The following is an 18922-nucleotide window of genomic DNA, read 5'->3' on the forward strand; positions in this document are numbered from 1 at the left end:
AGAGCCTCAACCTATGTGTTGACATTCTTGTTTCATTGTTAAGGTCTATATTTTCTTTTGATTGCTCAGAGTTTCAGCTGACAGACGAGCATCTGTTTAAATTTGATTATAAACAAATAAAATTATCTTACATGGCTAACATTCACAGCATTCATCTTGGAGAGCAATATTTCAGGGGTATCCAGAGGAATATTAATCTGTGCCTTCTCATTATCCCATGCTTCACGATACAGGTTCTAAGAAAGGGAGGAAGGAAAGACAATTTTCAATTGTTGTGTGAAAATCCTTCTAATTTTTAAAGGCCACTGTATTTCAGCCACATTACACAGAGGTAGTGACTACATTTCAATTTACCTGACTGATCTGTTGTGCATTGACCTTGGCCAGGACAACCGGGGGAGGGTCAGGTATGCTGGTAAATTTCAGTGCATCTGGGCGTAGTTTGTACAACCTCTCATTTACGAGATCTTGAGCCCTTTTCACTCTGACCACATCCACGGAGCCTTCCGGCATCCATCCTATTCCACGGAGCCATTCCAGATCAGATTTATACAAATTCTATGAGACAATGGATCACAAAAGAAGGAATAAAATGATTAGGTTCATACTTTTAACAAATATTCTTACGTGATAAATAGATAGGTTATATATTATATGATATAAAGGATGTCAGAAAGTCCTGACTAATGTTGTTCAATTAATTTTAAATGGTTTAATTTATGAAACAACAAAAAACAAAAGACAATCAAACTAATTAAGGGAATAAAGATATCAGAAAATTCAAATCTGTTAATCATCTTGATTACGTAGGCAGAAAAGTTATTAAGGCATGGAATATATGCCAATCAATTTGTACAACTCTTTCTGCTTCTATTGAAGTACACTCCTACAACACTCTAAATCAAAATAGATGATTTGATGCAACTTACTCAAGCAAGTTTAAAAAGAGTAGTAGACTCTGCCCAATTGTTTGTTCAAAAGCTTCTGATATGTTTGTAACTTTGGGAAGCCAAAACACATCTAAAATTCCTATCTCTGTAATAAACATTTAAAAATATTTCCACCATCACAGCATGGTGTTCTAGTAAGGCCTGCCCAAATTAGTTTCATTAAATGAAAACCTCAGTGTAGAAATAATGTCTGTTGGGACTTTGGGGTAGCTGTTATCAAAGAAATAAAAGTAGAAGTAAAATAATTTTTAAGGCACCTTCTAATACTTGCATTCTTCAACTATGGAGAATCCTAACTTCCAGTTGGCAGGAATAATGGAAACGGAAGTGTAATAAATCTGTTCTATAGCTATATACTTTAAGGTCTCTTGTTCTATGCCTGGCATAATGCAGCTATGTGTTCTTAACAGAATAACAGAATTGGAAGGGATCTTTGAGGTCTTCTAGTCCAGCCCTCTTCTCAAACAGAAGACCCTATACCATTTCAGACAAATTGCTGTCCAACATCTTCTTAAAAACCTCTAGCACCCACAACTTCTGAAGGCAAGCCGTTCCATTGATTAATTGCTTTTACTGTCAGGAATTTTCTTCTTTGTTCTAGATTGTTTTTCTTCTTGGAGAATAGGTTTACCCATCTTCTTTGTGTCCCTCAAATATTGGAACACTGTTTTCATGTCACCCCTGGTATAGGTGTTCATTAGACTAGATGTATCCAAATCCTCTCCTTCATGGATTACTGCCTTGTCGTGGCGAAGGGGCTTGCATAATTGAATGAAGCTATAATCTATGTCGTGCAGGGCCACCCAAGACGGACAGGTCATAGTAGAGAGTTCTGACAAAACGTGATCCACTGGAGAAGGAAATGGCAACCCACTCCAGTATCTTTGCCATGGACAGTACCAAAAGGCAAAAAGATATGACGCTGGAATACGAGCCCCTCAGGTCAGAAGGCATCCAATATCCTACTGGGGAAGAGCAGACGGCTAGTACTAGTAGCGCCAGAAAGAATGAAGCGACTGGGCCAAAGCCGAAAGGATGCTCAGCTGTGGATGTATCTGGTGGTGAAAGGAAAGTCTGATGCTGTAAAGATTTTTTCTCCATAGGAACCTGGAATGTAAGATCCATGAATCAAGGCAAGCTGGACGTGGTCAAACAAGAGATGACAAAACTGAACATCGACATCTTAGGAATCAGCGAACTAAAATGGACAGGAATGGGTGAATTTAATTCAGATCACTATCAGGTATACTACTGCGGGCAAGAATCCCTCAGAAGAAATGGAGTAGCCTTCATAGTCAATAAAAAAATAGGAAAAGCAATACTGGGATACAATCCCCAAAATGACAGAATGATCTCAGTTTGAATCCAAGGCAAACCATTCAATATCACAGTAGTCCATGTCTATGCCTCAACCACTGGTGCTGAAGAGGATGAAATTGACCGGTTCTATGAAGCCCTACAGCACCTTATAAAACTAACACCAAAATATGATGGGGGATTGGAATGCTAAAGTAGGAAGCCAAAAGATAACTGGAATAACAGGCAAGTTTGGCCTTGGAGTACAAAATGAAGCAGGGCACAGGCTGATAGAATTTTGTCAAGAGAATAAGATGGTCATAGCAAACACTCTTTTCCAACAACCAAGAGACGGCTCTACACATGGACATCACTAGATGGTCAATACAGAAATCAGATTGACTATGTGCTCTGCAGCCAAAGATGGAGAAGCTCTGTACAGTCTATACACTCAATTTGCCAGCAAATTTGGAAAACTCAACAGTGGCCACAGGATTGGAAAAGATCAGTTTACATTCCAATTCCAAAGAAAGGCAGTGCCAAAGAATGTTCAAACTATTGCAACATTGCACTCATTTCACATGCTAGTAAAGTTATGCTTAAAATCCTACAAGCTAGTCTCCAGCAGTATGTGGATCGAGAACTACCAGAAGTACAGGCAGGATTTTGAAGAGGCAGAGAAACTAGAGATCAAATTGCCAACATATGCTGGATCATGGAGAAAGCTAGGGAGTTCCAGAAAAACATCTACTTCTGCTTCATTGACTATGCTAAAGCCTTTGATTGTGTGGATCACAACAACTGTGGCAAGTTCTTAAAGAGATGGGAGTACCAGACCATCTTATTTATCTCTTGAGAAACCTATATGCGGGTCAAGAAGCAATGGTGAGAACTGGACACGGAAACACTGACTGGTTCAAAATTGGGAAAGGAGTCCGGCAAGGCTGTATACCAGTGGTGGCGAACCTATGGCATGGGTGCCAGAGGAGGCACTCAGATCCCTCTCTGTGGGCACCCACGCCATGCCCCAGAGGTGGCAACTATCCCTCTTCAACCAGCCGCCTTCTAATTTGCCGAGACCCCACGTGGTTGAATGCATCGCGGCATGGTTGGTTTCCCTCCCCCCCATCCCATCCCTCCTGGACTCGCATGCTCTCCTTTTTCTAGGCACGACCCACTTCATCACCTCCTCAGCTGTTGGCCAACTATCCATCTCGGAGGCGGCTTCTTTGAACTGCTGGCAGTGGGCTGCAGAGCCCCAGAGTGCGCCTGTCGAGGGGCCAGCAGGCTGTGGCTACTGACGGACACTGTTTGACCCCATGTGCTTGCTGGCCTCTGTGTGCAGGGACCAATGGTGTCAGGCAGCAGTTGCCCCAGCCCTTGCCTTGCCCCATGGCAATGGCACCCCTACCCTGCCTCATCTCACCCCACAGGATGAGTCTCCTGCCTACTGCCCCACCTGCCAGAGACCTCCTGGAGCTCCCCCAACCCTGCCCACCCCCCACAGGTGTCCCTCCCCATGAGCAACATTGAGGTGACCACACACCCCTGGCCACACCCACCCAATCTTCCATGACCACCACAGCCACACCCACCCAGTGGGCCACCCCCACCTGGCACCCAGCAATAAATAAGTGGGTTTTGGGTTGCAGTTTGCGCACTCGGTGTTTAAAAGGTTTGCCACCACTGCTGTATACTGTCGCCCAGCCTATTTAACTTATATGCAGAGCACATCATGAGAAAGGCAGGGCTAGATGAATCAAAAGTTGGAATTAAGATTGCCAGAAGAAATATCAACAACCTAAGATATGCAGATGATACCACTCTAATGGCAGAAAGTGAAGAAGAACTAAAGAGCCTCTTGTTGTGGGTGAAGAAGGAGAGTGCAAAACTTGGGTTGAAACTTAACATTAAGAAAACCAAGATCATGGCATCCGGCCCTCTCAATTCCTGGCAAATAGATGGGGAAGAAATGGAGGTAGTGACAGATTTTATTTTCCTGGGCTCCAAGATCACTGCAGATGGGGACTGTAGCCAAGAAATTAAAAGACGCTTGCTCCTGGGGAGGAAAGCCATGGCAAATCTAGACAGCACACTAAAAAGCAAAGACATCACCCTGCCAACAAAAGTGCGTATAGTCAAGGCTATGGTCTTCCCAGTTGCAATGTATGGTAGTGAAAGTTGGACCATAAGAAAGGCTGAGCGCCAAAGAATTGAGGCCTTTGAACTATGGTGCTGGAGAAGACTCCTGTGAGTCCCTTGGACTGCAAGGCAATCAAATCGGTCAGTACTAGAGGAGATCAACCCTGACTGCTCTTTAGAAAGCCAGATCCTGAAGTTGAAACTCAAATACTTTGGCCACCTAATGAGAAGGAAAGACTCACTGGAGAAGAGCCTTATGCTGGGAAAGGTTGAGGGCAAGAGAAGAAGGGGACAACAGAGAATGAGGTGGCTGGATGGAGTCATTGAAGCAGTAGGCATAAGCTTCTATGGACTCCAGAAGATGGTAGAGGACAGGAAAGCCTGGAGGAACGTTGTCCATAGGGTCATGATGGGTCGGACATGACTTCGCAGCTAACAACAACATCCAAATCCTGCAACTGTTCTTCATCTGGTTTTAGCCTCCAGTCCCCTAATTGTTGTGACTCAGGGCCAGCCTGTGGGTCCGACAGCCGGGTCCGATGTATCGGAGGACTCAGATGTGGGGGAGGAGGGAAACGAACCGGCTGATGATGATTTGGAGACTTTGCAGAGTCCTCAGCCGGGAACCTCTTCTCAGCTGTGTGAGCCCGAGAGTGCGGAGGATGATGACCCACAGCTGGCCCTGTTCAAGGACACCCGACGCAGGAGGCAGACGAGCAGGGACAAACAAAGAAAGGCTATGGGACTCCTCGGGAGGAGGCACAGGGAGACCACGCCCTGAGCTCTCTATAAAAGAAGTGTTTGGGGAGGGGCTGGTTGCTGAAAGCAACTTTTCCGTTTGAGAAGTCAAGCTCTTGTATTCTTGTAACAGTGTAATTAAAACTTGGCAGAAGCCTTTTGGTCTTGGACGCTTTCCAGACTCTTCTTTTGATTAGGGGTGCGAGAAGAGGGCTGGTTCAGAACACTAATCATCAATCATATGTTGCTCTTTTCTGCACTCTTTCTAGAGTCTCAAAATCTTTTTTTATATCATGGCAATCAAAACTGGATATAATATTCAAAATGTGATCCTACCAAGGCACTGTAAAGCAGTACTAATACTTCATGTGATCTTGATTTTATCCCTCTGTTAATGCAGCCTAGCACTGCATTGACCTTTTTGGTGGCTGCAGCACACTGCCTGCTCATATTTAAGTGATTGTCCAATGGGACTCCTTTATTGCTATTGAGCCAATTCTATACCTGTTCACTTTGCCTAAGTGTAAAGCCTTACGTTTCTCAGCATGGAATTTAATTTGGTAACTTAGGGCCCAGTGTTCAAGTCTGTTGAGATCCTTCTGGATCTTGAGCCTATCATCTAGGGTGTTGGCTATTCCTGCCAGAAGTATAAAATACATCTATTCTATAGCTAGACACTTCAAGGTCTCTTTTGTTCTGTGCCTGACCATGATACATCTACATATATTTTGTAAACCACTGGTGTACTTACATCGCTCTGAAGTTCATACGCTTTCTTTGCTTGGATTACATCGTTCTGATCTGGCAGACAAGACCACTGGTGCAGATAATGATGGTAATCAATGTCGCTGGCTATAGCCTGCCCTTGCTTCGCTGCCTGGATAGCCACCATTTCGTAGGGAATGGTGATGTTGGCTTTTGAACGGTGGTATGCTTGTTTATAGAGACGGTCATTTTGCATCTTCATTACTCGAGCAGCCCATGAAAGTTTAGGATCTTCCTTGACTGAAGGGGTTCCAATGTAATGACCTTTCTGTCTCTCATATGTTTGTTTGTATTTATACTGAAGAGAAAAGCAAAGCAAAGAACCATTGAAATTATTAGGATGATGTCAGACAGTGTGAAAATTGGTATCTTAATGACTCAGGGACTTTGAATGAAGGAACGGGTGGATTTCATCATTAAAAAGCAACCATTCAGTAGTATTTGATCACATCAAAATTTAGGAATGTTGCTTTGTAAGTTCAGCATCAACCATATATTATGGTTTATTTGCTCATTATAAAACAGTATGCTAAAACAGTGATTTCCCCTTTTTAAAATGGCAGGAGAAAATAACATTATTGAATTCGAAACAGTAGGGCATAAAATATTCCTTTTTACTTAAAGATCTCATCTGTTATCTCTTTGGCAGTTTAGGATAAGATATGCCTTAAAGTGCTTGAATTTAATATGATATTAAAATCTCAAATTTCAAAATATGTAAATGTAAAAAAATGGAGGATATTGTGCAAAAATATAATATCTTTGAACAATACCAACTGGTTGGATCTGGTTTCATCTGCCATCTGTTTGATATGAAATGAAATGGTAATTTTAGAAACAACATTTCAATAACAGAGCTCTTACCTCACTGGCAATTTCTCTGGAAGATTTTGCATGCTTGAATGAAAGAGCATCCACTTTAAAGTCATAACCTTTTGCCTTGGCTTCATCCCAGGCTCCAGTATAATGTTTCTGCAATTAAAATACATGCACAACTTTCAGTACCGTAAAAAAAAATACTGAATGAATTACAGAAGACTACAGATATTGCTCAAAATCCTATACATACATAAGAATTAAGCCAGTGGACAAAAGATGGTGGAAATCCTTGCCTTCTTAGAATGCAATTAATAAATTTGATCTGAACCACATCAAAAACTTTTTCAGTATTTAGCAAAATTAAAACAACCAATTCCAATGTAGCATGTTGTGGTATCCAAAACAGCCATTGCCAAACAGATATTTTCAAATGCTTATCTATTTTTTAAAAATCCACACTGATATGGGTGGAGTAAGATCCACGTTATTACATTCTATAACCTCTTGGCAAGTATTGCAGTTAATACTTTATCACGTACATTAAATAGAAATATTTTCGTATAACGTGCACATTTAGTACTATTTTTCTCAGGTTTTAATTTGATTGAAATATAAGTTTCATAAAAGATTTAAGAAATATATATATAGGCATTTCTGTCTATATTAAATGGTTGGTTATATCCCTCTACCAGTAGAGGTGCCAATAAGTTCATAAAAGTCCTGTACTATTCAACTTAAAATCAGTTCAAGGAATCTTTCCTCTATTTATAGATCAAATATTTCCTGTAACTTATTATACCAATAGTTGTGCCAATTTATTTTTACCTTCCTAAGAGATTTCTGCCATTTCAATTATACTTCAAAAAATAATAATAATTTACTGTTCATTTACAGATTTTCCCAAGTCATATAAACTCAGTGTAAAAATAATAAAACTAATAATTCAATGATTCATTTCATTTTGTAATTGACCATCACTATCCTGAATTACAGATATAATATGTCATTGTTTTTGTTGTTTCAACAAATAAAACAATAATTTTCCTTCTTTCTTTCTTGATTCCCAATAGATAAGATTAATGTATTTCAAGGAATATTCAAAGAGATCCAGAAGTAATAGATTCAATTTAACCTTAGCTGCTATAAATACTTGGCATGAATCCTTTCTGTGGGTTTTCTCTAATCCTCTCTATGAAAACTTAAAATATGGATCTCTTTTTCTTCAATAATTTTGTTTCCTTTTTGCTATATTTTATTCCTACAATGTTCTTTTCTTCTATAATTACTGTATATGTGTTTGAGTGTGTGCATGTGCATATGCAAATATTCTGTTGGTATTGCAGCAATTTGTACTTTATTTAAAACTATTTTTAAACCATCACACTACATGACTGCTTTGCATTTTATTTAAAACTATTCTTTTAAAACCATACTACATGTTTGGTCAAATAAATTAATGGGACAACTTTCAAATTCCATATAGGCTTGTTTGGTTCCTTAGGTTGAAGTATCAGTTTAATTCTTGTTCTTCAAATATGAATATAGAATACACATGCAACTTATGACACAAATACCTTTATGTTTTAAGAGCAATTAACAGTAGGGCAATATATTTAGGACCATGTAATAAAGGAATATTGATATTCTTAACACAATTTCTACAATTAGTTAATTATCTTACATGGCTAACATTCACAGCATTCATCTTGGAGAGCAGTATTTCAGGGGTATCGACAGGAATATTAATCTGTGCCTTCTCATTATCCCATGTTTCACGATACAGGCGCTAAGAAAGGGAAGAAGGAAAGACATTTTAATTGCTGTGTGAAAATCCCTTTAATTTTTCAAAGGTCACTGTATCTTAGCCACATCCCCTTATCATTTCACACATTACACAGAGGCAGTGACTACATTCAGTTTACCTCACTGATCTGCTGAGCATTGATCTTAGCCAAGATGACTGGAGGGGGGTCAGGTATACTGGTAAATTTCAGTGCATCTGGGCGTTGTTTGTACAACCTGTCATTCACAAGATCTTGAGCCTTTTTCACTCTGACCACATCCACAGAGCCTTCGGGCATCCATCCAATCCCACGGAGCCATTCCAGATCTGACTTGTAAAGATTCTACAAAGAAACCCATCAAGCTATTAAGATAATTCTTCCATTTGCCAAAAACACCACTGAGGCTTCTCTACTCAAAATTAGTGTACAATTACTCTTATCTCAACACAGTGCCATTCAGTTGACATAAATGTGGTGCCATATATGTATTTATTTAGTTTTTATTTATCAAAGGTTTATACAGTTGTCCATTTTATCTATTATAAAATAACATGGGTGGCTTACGAACAATAATAAAACCTAAAAGGCATAAAAAGTTTCCTCATTCCGCGTAGCTTGTGAGGATATTTGAGAAATGAATTCCTCTTGATCCTCTTTCTAAGCCGCATAGTTTTTACAAGGGTCAGTTACAGAAAACTGTACATTTTGTAAAGTAACTCTGCTTATGATAACCCTATTCAATGCAGAGCAGCACAGATACGTCACAGCTTTACCTATTTTTTTATACCAAAATATGGTTAAATTTAAAACAAATGGTCAATAGACAGAAATAAAGAAAAAAATATAATTCTGTGCAGATGATTCTCTGTTTATGGATAGCCGTTCTGTTCTATTTAACATAGTCACAAATGGGATTTGATTTTTTTTTCTTTTATGATGATGATGGCTGCACATTGCCAAGAATGTATGCAGGGCTTGAGTTATTGTAGATATAAAAATAATAATTCAAGAAATGTAGTATGAGACTAAATAAGCTAAGAGGCAAAAACTATAATGCAAGATGTAGTAACTTTCTACTCACATCACTCTGCAACTCATAGGCTTTCTTGGCTTGGATGACATCATTTTGGTCAGGCAAACATATCCATTCATGGAGATGGCGGCGATAATCAACGTCACTAACCAGTTTCTGACATTTCTTGGCCAACAAGATGGACAGCATGTCCACTGGGCTATTGAACTTGGTTTTAAACTTCTCAAAATATTTCTTGTACTCCCTCTCACTCTGCAGTTTGGCTACATGCATCGCCAGCACTAGCTTGGGATCATCATAGATGTTCCGGCATCCAATATGGTGTCCCACTTGCTTACGGTAACCTTCTTTGTACTTGTACTAATAATGAAACATAAACAAAACATCCATTTATAAACTACACATAATCAATTACTAAAATTACATTTCAACACTTTGTACACTGTGGCCTCTTTTTATATAGTTAAGGTCTGCCAAGCTATGGTTTTATTGCCAGGATTCTATATGATCCTTTTGGACATACATAAAAATATGGACAAAATATTAACTATTTATTTTACAGAAGATGAAATAACTGTGTAAATGCCAAAGAAGAGCAGACAATACCTCACTAGCAATATTCCTAGAAGCCTTGGCTTGCTGGATTTCAATGGCATCCAATCTTAAATCATAGCCTTTCTTCTTCATCTCCTCCAATCCAAGTTGATAGTGTTTCTGTGAAGGAAAATAAATAATGCATATTCCATTTCAAGGTATGTCATATTTATAAAAAATATGTAATATTGATTTATATGTTATATCATATCATAGTATATTAAGATTTTGGGCCGCAAACAATGGTAAATTTATGGGATTGTCCTGATAGGGAAATGCTTTTCATGTTTCTCTTGCTTTCAAAGGTACTCTCACATTATCAAATTTGTACTTATATAATTGTAAATTGGGAGAGTGTCATAAACTGTCAAAGGAGACTTATCCTCAGAAGAGGAAGAAGCATAAGGAGAGATAATGGAAACAAATTCACATTTAATTCTTTAATTTCTTACTTTACTGTAGTTCACAGAATTTGCTTTGGACAGAACGATTTCAGGAATGTCAATTGGAAGGGTGTACTGTGTTTTTTCTTTATCCCAAACTTCACGATATAAAGCCTGAAGGGAGAAAAACATATTCATCATATTATTGGTAGGATATATTTCATTGTCAAAAATATCATTTGAAGTTGGACATATTGAGGTTTTAATTGTTTTAGAATTAGGGTTACACTCAACGTTTTGGCTTCAAGACCAGAATAAGCTCTGCCAAAGAATGGATAATTCATGGGAAGGTAGAACCGAAAGCAATGGGTCCAAATTACCAGAGCTGTAAAAGACTTTGACAATGCTACACTGGCAGTGAGCAACCAATCTGGCTTCATCTTACCTGCAAAATTTTTTTCCTATTTAGCTAACCAATATCTATGAAATATCTGCAGAGTTCTGGCCAGGAAAAGAATAAATATATCACAAGCTGAGCTGTGTGATATATTTAATGCCAAGTCCTGATCAAGAAAGCCTGCTAAAACTACCAGTGACTTAATGAAATTTGGGTAGACTTAAAATATCCAAATCTGAAGCAAAAGATAAATCCCTTGTAAGTCCATTATTTTAAACCCTGGGAAAAGACCCCGTGCAAGCAGTGCTCGATTTACAACCAGTCACTTAGGGACCATACAAAGATCTGCCAGATCTGCCTGAGGGTTAGTTATGACTTGGATTTGAGGTTCTGATGGTTGCCCAGCATCAGAAACTCGGGCACTTGGCAGGCCACATTCAGGGTCCTGTAGTCACATGACTGAATTTTGTGAGATCAAACTGGCATTTGCTTCCATTTTTTGGCAAAACCAACCCCATAGAGAACCACTGGTTCAGTTAATGACTGCAGCAGTCACTCAGTGACTGCTGCAGAAAAGACTGGCCACATGATCTTTATGACCACCACAATTTACAAATTGTAATGGGCAGGTCCCATTATGGTCATAACTGAAGCAGTACCACCATATGCATCTTTGCTCCTGTTCCTATTGTCTAAGAATTAAGCCTTCATTTAGATTAAAAATTGCTATTTCTAAGCACATTGATTTGTGCTTAGATTGTAAGCCGCCCTGAGTCTTCGGAGAAGGGCGGGATATAAATGGGATTTTTAAAAAAATGACCCAGTTTCTTCAGTGTAAAAGGTTCTAAAGAAATAGACAATATTTCTATGGGCAATATGGAAGCTCGGTTGTGGGTATATAGAAAATCGGAACAGTGATTTTAATTTTTAAAAAAACTCTTCGTGTTTGCTTTTTTACACATATTTTTCTACCGCACCAAAATAAAAATGCATGAAAACTATGTTTTATACTTATAAAAACAAACAAAACTCCAAAAACTGTCTTCTAAAACAAAATGTGTAACGTTCCCCTTCCTTTGCAATCGCTAATCTTCCTAAAAAAATATTTTCCATTAAATGTTTAAAGGGATCTACCATTACAACTAAAGCTGGAGCAAGCTGGTAGTAAGGGCTTGGATTTTTATTTTATTTTTTACAAAATAAAGCTTCTTCTGTTTTCAATGACAATATTTTTCATGGTGGACGCTAATCCTTCTACGTCAATCTAGCAAAGTAGCAATCAACAAAACTGCAGCATTTGCCCTTTTTTGGAGTGCTAACTGACATAATAGAAATGTATCTCACATCAGTGTTATTGAATGTTGATTTTAAATAGAGACATGTGGCCCCAAGTAACTGGTGCATGACAAGTACTGCTCACCCCACTCTGCATCAAAGCGTTGGCCTTAGCTAGGACAACATCCGGGGAATCAACAATAGCTGTGAATTTCAGAGAATCTGGCCGCTGCCGGTACAGTCTTTCATTCATCAGATCCTGGGCATTCTTCACTCGTTGGGCTTCCACAGAGCCTTCTGGTATCCAGCCAATTCCACGCAGCCATTCCAAGTCTGACTTATACACATTCTGTAAAAGAAAAAAAGAAAAAGAAAAATCAAGCATTTCCTTGGCAGAACTTATGTTCTGGGCCAGTCCAAGTAAGGTAAGTTTATCAGGGTAATGAGTGCCTCCGTCAACCTTTCCAACTTCTTTTCCAGTAAAGATATTCATACTTATTTCATCAGAGATCATTCCTGCTGAAATAAAAGGCAACTCCCATAATAAAAAATAAATGTTGACAAAATTATTACGGTATCAGTCAATTACAAAAGGTGGGATTACTTGAAACCACCTACATCCTGCGACAATAACTTTAGCATCATCAAACAGCAGCATCTATCTATTTGAGGTCTTTGGGAAGGACTTCAGACTAAACATCTGGATGATTGTGTGACCAACCATATTAAAACATTTCCCTATCCCAAGTCCCTGGAAAGGATTTGATAGGTGGACAAAAATACGAAATCCAATATAAACCTCTGGCTGACTATGCAGCCATATATATGCTGCCTGAATCTCACCAACTATGGACTGTCTACTGTATGCTACTGAAACACTTGGAAGCAGATTCTACTAAAATGCCACAGGTTACATATATTAGTCCAGTAATGCAAAAGTATTACATAATTTTAATTTTTTAAAAAATGAACTTAAAAGAAAACCAAGAGAGCCACTCTGGTTGGTAGTTAAGGCACCAGGAAACCATCAGTTCTAGTTTTTGTACTTGGGCACAAAGCCAGCTGGGTGATCTTGGGCCAGTTCTTAGGAAGGGGACAAGAGCAAATCACAGCCAAAGAACCTTACCAAGAAAACTGTAGGACCTAATCCAGACAGTCATCCGAAGTCAAAAACTGACTTAAAGACACACAAGTGTGCATGCCCACCCACCCACCCACCCACCCCCCCCTCTCTCTCACACACACACACACAGCTTATTTCCAAACAAATTCATAGATTTGCAAATTACAGAACAAAGGGTTTAATATAGCTTCTTCCAGAGTTGGGGGCTAAATTGCATTCAGAGATTTGCCGTGAGACATTTCTCCATCTTGTTGGAAGTTGTACTATTATCCACTCTGTCAGCTGCTCCATTCTCAGGAAGGGATTAATTTGGGGACTTTTTACATGCCTGTCACATGTTCTTTCACTAAACAATAATAGCACTCAGACATATGCATTTTACATTTGAACTGTACGTACATCGCTCTGGAGGCAATATGCTTTCTTTGCTTGAATGATATCATTCTGGTCTGGCAGGCAAGTCCATTCATGCAAGTGTTTGCGATAGTCCACATCACTAACCAACTTCTGACAATTCTTCGCGTCTAAGATTGATAGCATGTCAACAGGACAATGGATCTTTGCTTTACATTTTTCAAAGTTCTTCTTGTACTCCAGATCACTCCGAATCTGGCCTGCGTGGGCAAACCATACCAACTTGGGATCATCTTCGTATCTTTGAACCCCAATATAATGCCCTTTTTGCTTTTCATGTGCTTCTTTGTATTTATACTGTAACAGAGAAGAATACATTTTGGAATGAATATAAATGCTACCAGGAATGCTAACAATGATTGAGCTACTAAAGACTGAGTGGCTGTGCATACCGGCATCTCGGGAAAACCAGTTTTGTCCATCGTTAACTATGGGGGGGTGAGGTGTTACCCCCCGTTGATAAGGCTCGCAACTTGAGCATCCTCCTGGATTCACGGCTCAGTTTAGGAGATCATATAGGAGCCGTGACCAGGGGGGCTTTTGCCCAGGTTCACCTGGTGCACCAGTTGCGACCCTATATGGACTGAAATGCCCTACGCACAGTCACTCATGCGCTCGTGACCTCCTGTTTAGACTACTGCAACGCTCTCTACATGGGGCTGCCCTTGAGGACCACTCAGAGGCTTCAACTGGTGCAGAATGCGGCCGTGCGAGTTGTGATGGGGGCTTCCCGATACTCCCATGTAACACCTCTACTCCGCGAGCATTGGCTTCAGGTTGCCCTTTGGGTGAGATTCAAGGTGCTGGTGATGACCTATAAAGCCCTTAATGGCTTGGGTCCGGGTTATCTGAGGGAACACCTGCTGCCGGCATCAACTTCCCATCGTCCCGTGTGCTCCCACAGGGAGAGCCTTCTCAGGATACCGCCGGTTAGGGAATGCCGGCGGGTTATTCCTAGGGGAAGAGCGTTCTCTGTGGGCGCGCCTGCCCTCTGGAATGATTTACCTGTGGAACTTAGGACCGCCCCCCGATCTGCGTTCGTTTCGCCGGGACCTGAAAACCTGGTTTTTCGATCTATCAGGCCTGGACTGAAGGGGTTTTAGCTTTTTAAAATGTTGTTTTAATTGGGCTTAATTAATTTAATGTATTTTAATTCTATATTATTTTTATATTGTATTTTATGCTTCCCTGTAAACCGCCCTGAGTCCTTCGGGAATAGGGCGGTATAGAAATTTAATTAAATAAATAAATAAAGTCATAAAAATCCCTTTGTGCCAAGTTATCAGAAGGGTTCTTAATATCTACTTTTCTACAACAATTTTTGATTGAGGGTGAAAAAAGCCAGTACTTTGCCTGACACACAAAATGACAAAAATCAAATAGGAAAGTAGATTTTTTTCATCTTCCAGACTTCTTTTTATTTACTGGAAAAAAACCCTAGATAAGCAATTAAAGCATTGAACTCAGAAACCCTGCTATCCATATTATTTGGGCTGGGAGAAATAATGCATACTAATGCCAAAAATCAATAGATGTTATTTTATTTATTTATTTATTTATTTATTTATTCATTCATTCATTCATTCATTTATTTATTTATTTTATTAAATTTATATGCTGCCCTTCTCCCTGAGGACTCAGGGCGGCTCACAACAATAAAAATTAAAAAACAGAGTAAAAAATTTAAAAGAGAATTAAACAATAAATACAAATTACAAAACAATTTAATCCAGTAAAAGCCTAATTAAAAATCGTAGTCAGTCCAGGCCCGGTTGTTGTTAATTTAATTTTAAATTAATCTCCCTATGTTCTTGCAATTTATAGCCATTAGACATATAACCTTTTCATATGTCATTCCAAGTCAGTCTAATGAACATTTCTAAAGGTCCTCTGTCTATTCCATTATTATTATTATTTTATTTCTGTAGCTTCTTAAAAAAAATAGGGAAGTCACTGGACAGGAAAGCATCTACTCACATCACTAGCGATATCCCTTGAAGCTTTTGCGGCTTTAATTGGAATAGCGTCAGTTCTCAGATCATAACCTTTCTTCTTAGTATCTTCCCATCCTTGGACATAAAGTTTCTGTAGAGGGTGTGATAAAAAGATACTTGACTGTAAAATCACATCTAAAATTTAAAATCGATTTGTTCATACAGTCATATTAGTTCTTGTAAAGTGAAAATAACCCCCCAAATTATTAAATATTCAAATAATGTTAACATTCTCTTACATGGCTGATATTTGCAGAATTTGCCTTGGCGAGCAGAATTTCTGGGGTATCTGACATGACATTGATTTTGATTTTATCAGCATCCCATGCTTCAGTGTATAGTCGCTGTGAAAGGAATAAGGGGGGAAAAAAGTTTGCTTTTTACCTACAGAAAATATGAATTGAAACAGAACGTGAGACTATAAAATTAGAAAACAATCATATTCATTAAAAATGCTATCTAAAATTTGTAATGAAACTAAGCGAGGGAAATTTCTATTTTAATCAACTATGCTTCAAAGTCATATGTACCATATGGTAAACTATATTTTTACAGTCATTATTGACACATTTTTTTTCTAGTTCAGATTTTGTGGCTGAATATGTTTAAAAGGACTCCTGCATTCAAGACCTGAGAGTTCAAGTTTATCAAAGAAAGTCAACAAAGAGCATCTGAGTTCTCCACTTTTCTAAAGAAATCCCCTTTGGGCCTGAGGCAAAGCACATATGCTCAAGGACTTAGACAAAATGCAGATAGATTTCAATACATCAAAGCAGTACCCAGATCAAAACTTGCCTTTGGTAGAAACTCCTTAAGATATTTTGATTCATATGCCAAAAACTACCACAGACGTTTTGAGAGAATAGTGGATTTTGTGGTTTATTGCATGTACAATTCCATAATTTCAGCTTATTTTTCATGGTGAAGTAATCTCTTCTTTGTCTTTACATTCCTAAACCCATGCTGCTATATTTTCCTCTTAGCTGCAATATTCTGTATATTCATTTTTCAATACAGTCAATAGTCACACTGGCTAGAAATATATGAGAGCTGCGATCAGTAGTGGGATTCAAATATGTGAACAACCAGTTCTCTGTGTGGATGCCTCTTCTGGAAGTCCATTCTGGGCCTGAGCAACAAAAAATTAGCTACCGGTTCTGCCAAACTGGTGCAAACCAGCTGAATTCCACCACTGGGTGCGATCTGACTGGTTTGGAAGTCAAATTTCTAAACTAGCAAAGTAGTTCATTGATCCACTAATGAACAATGGTGGACAGCTTTCCTTCCCTACACGTATTCAAGCAGAAACTAGAAAGATATCAGCGAAGGATTATTTTATTTGGATTTTGACTCTGAGCAGGCTAAATAAATCCTACATTTAGGATGTGATCATTCCATTTCCTAAGCAAATTATCATCTGTTATGGAAGATTAGCTACTCTTGTTCAGAAAACCTACCTTGTTCATCATCTCAGCATTATGCTTTGCTAATTCTACATCCCAAGCATCTGTGATACAGGTAAATTTCATTTGACTAGGTGGTTGCCGATATTTGTTTTCACTTAGGATTTCTCCAGCTCTCTTGACATGTTCAACATTCAGTGAACCAAGAGGCACCCAGCCAATGCCTTTCAACCATTCTAGATCTGACTTGTAAAGAGCCTGAAACATAAATAGCAATAGATTGTGTTTAGAGAAGTCAACAAATATGCATTACAACCAATTTGGGGGAAAAACATTTCTGGCTAATTGAATTATGAATTTGATTTTAAAAACTTCAGGTGAGAAATGATCCTTGATGCTGAAATTCACCTAGAAATGACTCAATTGATTTTCAGCAGCTTTACATGTTATAAAATATGAATAAGCATCATGATGTGCATATTTAAGGAATAATGATGACAGCAAAAGTATATTAAGTGTAATGCTGCAATTAACTATCCATTTAGAGCAAATGAATAAATATAAATATAAAAAATCAAATAATAATATCAAGCAGCTGAATCCCAACTTATCTTTAATATGTTCATTTAATATTTTTTTTTATTTTCAATCCAAAATAATACCCAAAACCTAGTCATACTTTAAAATTCATAAGTGAACTATATAAAACAGTTATCCCGGTGGGAAGATTTTAAAAAATCTTTGCAAAAACTATTATTAGGCATAAAATATTCTCTTAGGAGAATATTTTACATAGAACCACATGTAAATTTTAGTGCAAGCTTATTTTTTAAAACGCCGAAGTGAATATGATAACAGTACAAAAGAAAGTTAAGAAACCATGAGAATATGAAATTGATAGATCTGTGAACTAATATTGAGAAATAATAAGAAATTAAACATGCTAATAAGATGGGAAAGGGGAAAAATGGCAAAGCCTATTTTACCTCTGATTTTCAGGGGAAAAAGTACTATCTAAATTAAAACAGTATGAATTGAAATTCAAACTGAATTGAGTGACCTGTGATAAACAAGTCATTAGAGTGTGTAGTATCAAGAAGAAAACTTCCTCAATATTTAAATGTATCTTTCAGCTGACAGAATGATCTTCCTAAAAAGGACACATGGACAAATCCTTCCCACATGTAGCATCCTGTATTCCACATCAGTCTATTTCAGATATTTGAGGAATCATTTGGAACTGGAAGGACAAGCTAAGGCAGAGTTTTTGGGAGAGAAGGAAAGCTTCAAAAATTTTCCCACTCTGTCTTGCACACATGAACATTTAATGAATTACAGACCAAACTCAGTAGAACACCGATGCCTCCATTTTACATTAAAATCATGTTTTCCACCTCATACTTACATCACTCTGCAGATCATAAGCCTTCCTAGCTTGGATGACATCATTTTGATCTGGGAGGCATGTCCACTGGTGCAAATAATTACGGTAATCTATATCGCTGACCAGTTTCTGGCAATTCTTGGCCCCCAAGATCGACAGCATATCCACAGGGCTGCTATATTTGGTCTTCAGTTTCTCAAAGACTTTCTTATATTCTCTCTCACTTTGCATCTTGGCCACATTTATAGAATGCATAATTTTAGGATCATCTTCTACACTACGAGCTCCAATGTGATGGCCAAGTTGCTTGCGATAGCCTTCTTTGTATTTGTACTGAAATATACACAAATATTTACATTACCAATGCAGAAAAGTATTTGTTCTGTGCTTGTTCAGTAATTCTTTTTTTTTAAAAAAAATATTATTTT

General features: G+C 38.3%; 1 protein-coding gene across 1 annotated transcript in view; it reads right to left on the reverse strand.

Moving 5' to 3' along the window:
- Positions 1 to 18922, reverse strand: part of NEB (nebulin) — a 196352-nt gene that overhangs the window by 103691 nt on the left and 73739 nt on the right. Inside the window, exons 66-80 of the mRNA XM_083350431.1 lie at positions 18516 to 18827; positions 17165 to 17368; positions 15947 to 16051; positions 15691 to 15798; positions 13699 to 14010; positions 12322 to 12525; positions 10574 to 10678; positions 10134 to 10241; positions 9576 to 9887; positions 8633 to 8836; positions 8392 to 8496; positions 6756 to 6863; positions 5878 to 6189; positions 355 to 558; positions 132 to 236 (exon numbers count right to left, since the gene is read on the reverse strand). Of these exons, the coding sequence (XP_083206557.1) occupies positions 132 to 236; positions 355 to 558; positions 5878 to 6189; positions 6756 to 6863; positions 8392 to 8496; positions 8633 to 8836; positions 9576 to 9887; positions 10134 to 10241; positions 10574 to 10678; positions 12322 to 12525; positions 13699 to 14010; positions 15691 to 15798; positions 15947 to 16051; positions 17165 to 17368; positions 18516 to 18827 (2808 nt within the window). The remainder of the gene's footprint in view (positions 1 to 131; positions 237 to 354; positions 559 to 5877; positions 6190 to 6755; positions 6864 to 8391; positions 8497 to 8632; positions 8837 to 9575; positions 9888 to 10133; positions 10242 to 10573; positions 10679 to 12321; positions 12526 to 13698; positions 14011 to 15690; positions 15799 to 15946; positions 16052 to 17164; positions 17369 to 18515; positions 18828 to 18922) is intronic.

Source organism: Vipera ursinii (assembly GCF_947247035.1).
Source record: "Vipera ursinii genome assembly, chromosome: 1".
In the NCBI taxonomy this organism is placed as follows: domain Eukaryota; kingdom Metazoa; phylum Chordata; class Lepidosauria; order Squamata; family Viperidae; genus Vipera; species Vipera ursinii.